The sequence below is a fragment of the Onychomys torridus genome, chromosome 9, assembly GCF_903995425.1.
Source record: "Onychomys torridus chromosome 9, mOncTor1.1, whole genome shotgun sequence".
In the NCBI taxonomy this organism is placed as follows: domain Eukaryota; kingdom Metazoa; phylum Chordata; class Mammalia; order Rodentia; family Cricetidae; genus Onychomys; species Onychomys torridus.
In genome coordinates, this window is record NC_050451.1 from 63,291,479 (window position 1) to 63,299,421 (window position 7,943).

The 7,943-nt window shown below is 44.6% G+C and overlaps 1 protein-coding gene across 2 annotated transcripts in view; it reads left to right on the forward strand.

The window, feature by feature from the left end:
- The window catches only part of Rubcnl (rubicon like autophagy enhancer), a 41,088-nt gene extending 33,612 nt beyond the window's left edge, over nucleotides 1-7,476 (forward strand). For both annotated transcript variants that reach the window (XM_036199399.1, XM_036199400.1), the window contains 5 exons: nucleotides 1,846-2,084; nucleotides 2,914-2,975; nucleotides 4,291-4,444; nucleotides 4,835-4,925; nucleotides 6,851-7,476. In XM_036199399.1, coding sequence (XP_036055292.1) covers nucleotides 1,846-2,084; nucleotides 2,914-2,975; nucleotides 4,291-4,444; nucleotides 4,835-4,925; nucleotides 6,851-6,963 — 659 coding nt within the window. In that variant the 3' untranslated portion in view covers nucleotides 6,964-7,476. The remainder of the gene's footprint in view (nucleotides 1-1,845; nucleotides 2,085-2,913; nucleotides 2,976-4,290; nucleotides 4,445-4,834; nucleotides 4,926-6,850) is intronic.
- Nucleotides 7,477-7,943: the final 467 nt, after the last annotated feature.

Genomic DNA, 7,943 nt, shown 5'->3' on the forward strand with positions numbered 1-7,943 from the left:
TGTCCTGTCTCTTCCCATCATGGCAATTCTGATCAGGGATGCAGGTTCCCAGGTCAGGTGCTGCGCTGAGTACTATGCGTTTTATATAGTATAGTATACTATTCCTGTCTTTCAGGTGGCATGCTGAATACTATAATTTTTATATAGTATAGTATAGTATAGTACAGTACAGTACTCCTGTCCTTCAGGCAGCATGCTGAGTACTATACTTTTATATAGTATAGTATAGTATAGTATAGTATAGTATAGTATAGTATAGTGTAGTGTAGTATAGTGTAGTATAGTGTAGTATAGTGTAGTGTAGTATAGTATAGTGTAATGTAGTGTAGTATAGTATAGTATAGTGTAGTATAGTATAGTATAGTATAGTATAGTATAGTGTAGTATAGTGTAGTATAGTATAGTGTAATGTAGTGTAGTATAGTGTAGTATAGTATACTATAGTATAGTATAGTACTCCTGTCCTTCAGGCGGCATGCTGAGTATATACTTTTATATTATATAGTATAGTATAGTATAGCACATCTGTCCTCAGGTGGCATGCTGAGTACTATAGTTTTTTTTCTTTTGGTTTGTTGGAGATTTAGTGTACCTCTCCCCTCAGGATAACACAGCAAGTGTAGAGACATTGGTCCTTCCCCTTCAGCATCTGAACCCAAGGAGAAGCAGGAAGTGCTGGCTACACTGGATTTCAACTGAGCTTGCCTGCTCACTGCCTGTGTGTCTCTACTGTGATGCTTGTCTTCACTGTCCTGAGTTTTCCTTAATGAAAGAGGGTTCATAGGTTCCTCAGTCATGGAATTGCAAGCATAGAATGACATCTATTAACCCATAGCCAGCTTGGGGAACAGGCTAAGTGCCCAGTGAAGATGCATCCCTGCCTATTCTTCGAGGCGTTGTTTGGAAAATGGTCATCATTAGCTACAGTGTGCTAGGGAGTGCAGTCACCCTCTTCCCATCCATTACGTTGTTCTTTCTCACCACGAATCTAACAGACATACAAACTACAATTATACCTTGTGTTATCTCATTTACAAAGAGACACAAGTCAAAGCAGGATGGATAAACACCAGACTTGATTCATGTTGGATGCTAATGCTGAGGGATGGCTGCACGGGAGACTTCGGTTGCGTTGTTTTCCTTCTTAGCCCAGGTAGTGAGGGTGCAGTATTGTTACCTTCATCCCTACATCTTTTGTGCATCAAAATATTTTATCAGAGACATTTCAGAAGCACCATGTGTTTGTTTTAGCAGATTCAAAAGTGCAAGAAACAAATAGTTTTCTCCACACTGCAGAGATGTGCATCGTTAGCATTCTGGGGGTCTAGGTATTCTCTCTCTATCTCTCTTTGCCCCCTCCCCAATTTATAAGGAAATTCTTTAGAAGGCTACATCCTAACACTGTGCACACACTGCTTTAGAATGTGCTTTTGGTCTGTGGGCTATCCCTGAACCCTCCGCGCTGCATGTGTTAGCCGAGGAGACTCTGGGCTGCTGCTGGAGCTCCTGTCAGTAGCAAGTGGCATCTGTGCACTCCGCCAGATTCCCAGACCCTACACGGAATGTTCTCACTGCACTACAGTTTGCTGCACCCATTTTCCAAGTCCGAGAGTGTTTTTTTGGGGGGTGTATTCTATTTCTCCAGCATCTGTTTACCACAGCAAACTCACAAATGGCATAAGTGAAATCCCCAAGTCGATGTCACAGCTACGTTACCTGGCAGCTGAATCTGGCTCTGCCCCTGTGAACAGGGGTCTGGGAGTGGAGCTTGCATAGGAATGGGGAGGTGGCCTAGGGTGGATCCCCAGCATCATGAGCATGGTCTCACCCTCCTTCCCTCTACAGAGTTTGTGAAACGGCTCCGGTATTGTGAGTATACAGGGAAGTACTTCTGTGACGGCTGCCACTCATCTGCAGAGTCCTGTATCCCTGCAAGGATCCTGGTGATGTGGGACTTCAGGAAGTACCAAGTCAGCAATTTCTCTAAGTGGCTACTGGACAGCATATGGCACCAACCTGTCTTCAACCTGCTAGGCGGGCACCACGCACTCTATGCAAAAGCCAAGGAGCTGGATAGAGTGAAGGTGAGCTGATGCCTCCACGGGGGAGGAAGTAAGTGTAGGAAAAGAGATGTCCCATGGTAGGAAATGTATGTCACTATTGTTGTTTATTTCTGCTCTTTTGGGGGGCCCCCGCCACCCAGCTCACAAATAAATCACATGTATGGAGGCTTATTCTTAATTATAAATGTCTGGCCTCAGCTTGGCTTATTTCTAGCCAGCTTTTCTTAACTTTAAATTATCCTGTCTACCTTTTGCCACTGGGCTTTTCCTTTTCTATTCTTGTATACCTTTCTTTGTTTCCTACTCTGTGGCTTCCTGTGTAGCTGGGTAGCTGGCCCCTGGAGTCCTCCTCCTTTTCTGGCTCCTTGATCTCTCCCTTCTCCCAGATTTCTCCTTCTATATATTCTCTTTGCCTGACAGCCCCACCTATCCTTTGTCTTGCCCCACTATTGGTAATTCAGCTCTTTATTAGACCATCAGGTGTTTTAGACAGGCACAGTAACACAGCTTCACAGAGTTAAACAAATGTAAACTAAACAAAAGTAACACACCTTAAAATAATATTCTATATGTCATTCTGGTTTCAGAGTGTCTCCAGACCCTCCACAAGGCAGATAGACTGTAGAGTGAATGGTCTCCCACTTGTGTGGGTTCTTCTAAGGCTCCACAAAACCTGTGTCCATTCAGGACTTGTGGATCCAAGAATTCAGTTTGAGCCCTTGCTGAAGGGGCCATTTGCTTGAAAGATGATTTTGCTTGCCAGCCTGTTATTTCCAATAACTATAAGGTTTGCCGTGCACATCGCCAGTGGCCACTCATCTCATTCCCTCTGGTTGGCTTCTTGCCTTAGGACATCCAGGAGCAACTGTTTCATATCAAGAAGCTGTTGAAGACTTGCAGGTTTGCTGACAGGTATGATTCCCAGCTGGAGCACTCTACACTCCTACCTCACAGACGCTTCCTGGTCCTTGTTCCCCCAGGAATTCCACCTTCTTAGAACCTTTAGTTCTTGACCCCCAGCACTAAGGAAATAAAAAAAAGTGAATTTAAAAAAAACAACACAACAAACAAACAGAAAACAGGACAAGGATAAAAGCAAATACCTCAGCCAGCGGCTAGAGTATAAATATAATGTGAATATAATAAACACAATAGATTGTGATGAATGCATGTAACGGAGTTTTGTCTTCCCACCCATTTTAAATGCACAGTTCATGGACATTGAGGGCATTTCCACTGTGTTGCCACCACCACTGTCCAGCTGCAGAACTTTGCCTCTTGCAAAATCCAATCTCCATAACCATTCTTCTGTCCCTTTCCTTCCTTTTGTATCCCAGCTCCTGGCAATCCACCGAATCTGACCACCCTGGGTACCTCATGTATGTGGATCATAGAGCATGTGTCTTTTTATCACTGGATTATTTTACTTAAAATGTTCTCCAGGTCCATCCACATAGCAGCATGTGTCAGAATTCCCTCCCTTTTGAAGACTGAATAACAGTTGGCTCTGTGTATATATTAACTTTTGAATCTGTCCACCAAGGGGTAGGGGCTGCTCATGTCTCTTGTGAGTAGTGCTGCTGTGAGGATTCCCATGGCCTACTAAATCTCCCTCAGGTAGAAGCAGGATGAATGCCACTCTGAGTGAGATCATGACTTCCAGAAACTACTTCTCAAAGCTTACCCTAGGGATGTTCTTACAGAGATTGAAGAAATTTAGTTAAGATATAAATTTAAAATAAGAAATAACATAGAAACATAGGTGTTTGATAATATGATAGTAGTTAAATTTACATCACAGACACATTATCTAAAGGTTGAGACATGAATTCACAGATAGAGATTTTTATGTGTGTTCCTGTGCATGCGTGTGCACACGTGTTTGTGTTCATGTGGAGCCCATAGGCTGATGTTGGGTGTCTTGTCAATAGCTCTCCCCCTTATTTTGTGAGACATAGTCTTAGTCTTTCACTTGGCCTGGAACTCACTCACCAATTGGCAAGTGCCAGTGAGCTCTGGGGATCGCCCCCATCTCTGCCTCTGCATCACTGGGATTATAGACATGAACTACAGTGCCCAGTTTTCTGTGTAGGTGCTGGAGATCTGGACTCTGGTCCTCTTCTTGCAAAGAAAGCATTTTAATGGCTGAGCTATCGCTCCCAGCCCCAAGAGAGCTTTTTAGTAGAAAAAAGTGTAGGTGACTCAGGAACTGTTTGTTTTCCTGCAGTGTCCTGAAGGAGTTTGAGCAGGTTCCCAGCCATTTGACTGACGAATGCCATCTGTTCTCCATGGAAGACCTCCTCAGGACCAAGAAAGGACTGTTGGCACCCTTGCTTAAGGACATCCTGAAATCTTCTCTTGCCCATGTGGCCAGCTGTGAGGTGAGGGATCACTTGGGACAGGTTCCCTTCCCAGTGCCAGGATCTGGGGAGGGAGATGTTTCTCACTTGACTCTTAATCACTTAACTTTCACAGCCCTGAGCAGGCAGAGCATTGAATCATAGCCCTGCATTAGCTAACCAAAGTCACCCTGTTGGGATGCAAGATGGGACCCTATAGCTTCTGTGTTTGAATGGCCATCCTCTGTGAGAGCCCATTCTGCCCTGAAGCAGTCCTATGGAATGTGGGTTGTTGTTGTTTTTGTTGTTGTTGTTCTGATTCTGTTCTTCTAGGGGCTAAAATCATAGACACTGAAAAGTCAATGCCTCTACTGTTCTGTGTAAGCACCAGAAGCAGCATCACCTGGTGACCTTAGGTGCCTTCTTTTGCAGCTGTGCCAGGGGAAGGGCTTCATTTGTGAGTTTTGCCAGAGCACGACTGTCATCTTCCCGTTTCAGACCATGACCTGCACAAGATGTTCAGGTATTTCAATTACATTCATAACGTCAGCTTCATAATCGCTTAACTTAACTGCAGAGTAGCTAAATCACAATGCTAACTTCAACTGAACGATGCCTCAGTCACATAAGGACAGTTGTCTCTGTAAAGTGCAGTGATGCAGTATGTACTTGGGGGTGGATTGGAGGCAGTAGAGTTTGGGGCTCACAGCGAGGCATATTTTACAGGACAGGGATAAAGAATGCTATTTCTTGGGGTGTTGGATGAAGAGGATGGTCCCAGTTTGACCTGTTGTCACCACCGGTTTTAACTAGATCACAGTTCCAACCAGCACTGAATGGTTATCTCTGTGTTTAAGCCATAGTGGTGGAGTGGACCTGCTGTTCCGGAGACTGTCTTAGTTACGGTTCCTACTGCGGTGAAGAGACACCATGACCGCAGCAACTCTTATAAAGGAAAACATTTCATCGGGGCTGGCTTACAGGTTCAGAGGTTTAGTCCATTGTCATTACAGAGGGAAGCATGGCAACGTACAGGCAGACATGGTGCTGGAGAAGGAGCTGAGAGTTCTATATCTTTACCCATAGGCAGGAGAAGGAGTCTGTGTGCCATACTAGGCATAGTTTGAGTACAGGAGACCTCAAAGCCCACCCCCCAGAGTGACACACTTCCTCCAACAAGCCTACAACCCTTCTGACAAGCCCATACCTCCTAGTAGTGCCACTCCCTATGGGCCACGCATTCACACACATGAGTCTATGGGAGCCATACCTATTCAAACCAGCACAGAGACCAAATGGCTCTCAAGGCCTAAAACAATTGCTACTGGCTTTTGTGTGACTCGTGTGTGTGTGGGGGGGGGGGGGTGGGGGGGAGGTGTGGGGGTGTGCGCATGCATGCATGCATGCATGCATGCATGCATATGTGCATTCATGTATGTCAGCCAGTGTATTTGCATGTGTGTGGAGGCCAGAAGTCAACCTTGGGTGTCATTTTTCAGGCACAATCCGTCTTTATTTTTTGAGACAGGGCCTACCACTAGCCTAGGCTCTCCAGTTATGCTAGGCTGGCCCAGAGTCCCTGCAACCCTCCTGTCTCTGGTCTCTCAACACTGAGTTTCAGACATGTGCTACCACATCCAACTTTGTACATGGGCTCTGGGGGATTGAACTCAGGTCCTCATGTTTATGTGGCAAATACTTGACCTGAGCTACAAACTAGGTCCAATTATTTGTCTCTTTACAGATGGGCTGTCCAGGGAACCCATGCTCTCTAAATTCTGTCGCATGGGAGGGATTTTGGTGGGGAACCCTGCCTTCATCTTTTATGTGAACATGGTCTCTTTTTTTGGGGTTCTCTAGTCTTGCAGGATAGGGTCCTCAGAAAAGAGAATTGAACCTGGAATCTCCAGGCCCATGGGGCTGCAAAAGTAGCAGACCTGGACATGGGAAATATTGAATAGTGGTGGGCTACAAGAAGCCCTGGGCCATCTCACAGAGCTCTGGGTAGCAGAGGATGTAGCATTTCAGCATTGTTCCAACTCACAGAGTTGATGGGGTCTTCAAACTCCACAGCAACTCGTCACTGAATACAGGCTGCTGCTAAGAAAAGAGCTTGACTTTGAATGAGGCAGCTCTGTCCATTTAGAGACATTTCAAGAGAATCAATGTCACCTTGCAAGAGCCATTGGCCACCAAGTTAAGACTTGGGGAGCTGCCACTAGTGCCCGGGCTGATCTGGAGGTGTGTGGCATCAGCTACATCCACCAGGCTTCTTAGCCTCATGGTCAAGAGTAGTTGAGTAACTGGCAGTTCTGAGAGTTTTGACATTTTTTTTTTGTAAGACCCTGTGTTCTGGACCCCCTCTTCTCCCCTGATGGGAACAAGCGTCCATATGTGTGTGAGAAATTAGGAAGCCCATTTGCTGACGACTGGTCCCCTTGCTTGCAGGGTGCAGGGCTTGCTTTCACAAACAGTGTTTCCAGTCTTCGAGATGCCCCCGCTGTGCCAGGATCACAGCCCGGAGACAACATTTGGAGAGGTTGCCCTCTGCAGAGACATGACGGCCCTGAAGCTTTTGTTTGTTCAAAGCACTTTATGATGATACCAAATTGCATCAGTTGTGTCTGCTCCTGGTAACATTGTTTCAGATACTAAGTATTTTAAAGTAAGAAAAAGATGACTCAAATTTCCCCTCTTGTATATATTTCATGTTCTCAAGGAGTATGGAAGTTTTGTTACTAAGCATTAAGTTTGTTGCTAAGATTTTGTTTACAAATGTTTGACTTTTTGTTTTGTTTTGTTTTGTTTTGCTGCTCCTGGTTGTCTTTAAAGAATTCTTTTTACATTGAGTTGTAGTGGGACAGCTGTTTTTAGCTAAACACAGTACCTATTTTTTTAGGAACTGTAACTGACAAGGTGAAGCACTGGTTCCTCTTCCTTCAAAGTTGCTTGTGAAATGGATTGGCCCCATAAGGGAACAAAGTGTAACGAGAATTCTGTTTGGCCAAGCTTTTGTTCCTTCAAGAAAAAGACTCCTTTGGAATGTTATTTTGTGATTGTGTCAGTCTCCTGTTTCATTTATTCCATGGTTTGCGTGGAATGCATGCCCACTCTGCCCTCCTGTTCATTTCTAGATGACTGTTTCGGCCTCCCACCAAGGTCCTAGTGAGCTGTCATTTGGAGAAGTTGCCTCTAGGTGGCACTGTTTCAGAAGCATACATTCAGCTCCTTTGCTCTCTGTTCCTGCTAGTCTTGAAAGTCCATGCTACATCTAGGGAGCCAAAGGGAATAACTCCATTCTAGCCCTACATGGTCAAACTTGATGGGTATAAAAAGAGAATCTGAAAGCTGAACATGGTGGCATGCATTTGTTATCCCAGCATTTAGAAAGTAGAGGCAAAGATTAGGACTTTCTATGCTAACAAAAAATCTGAGGCCAGCCTAGGTCACGTGCACCTGTACTTTTTTTTTTTTTTTAATCTGAAAGAGAATGAAATTTTTTAAAAAGTAAGTTTGGATAAAATATTCTTTTTCATTTGTT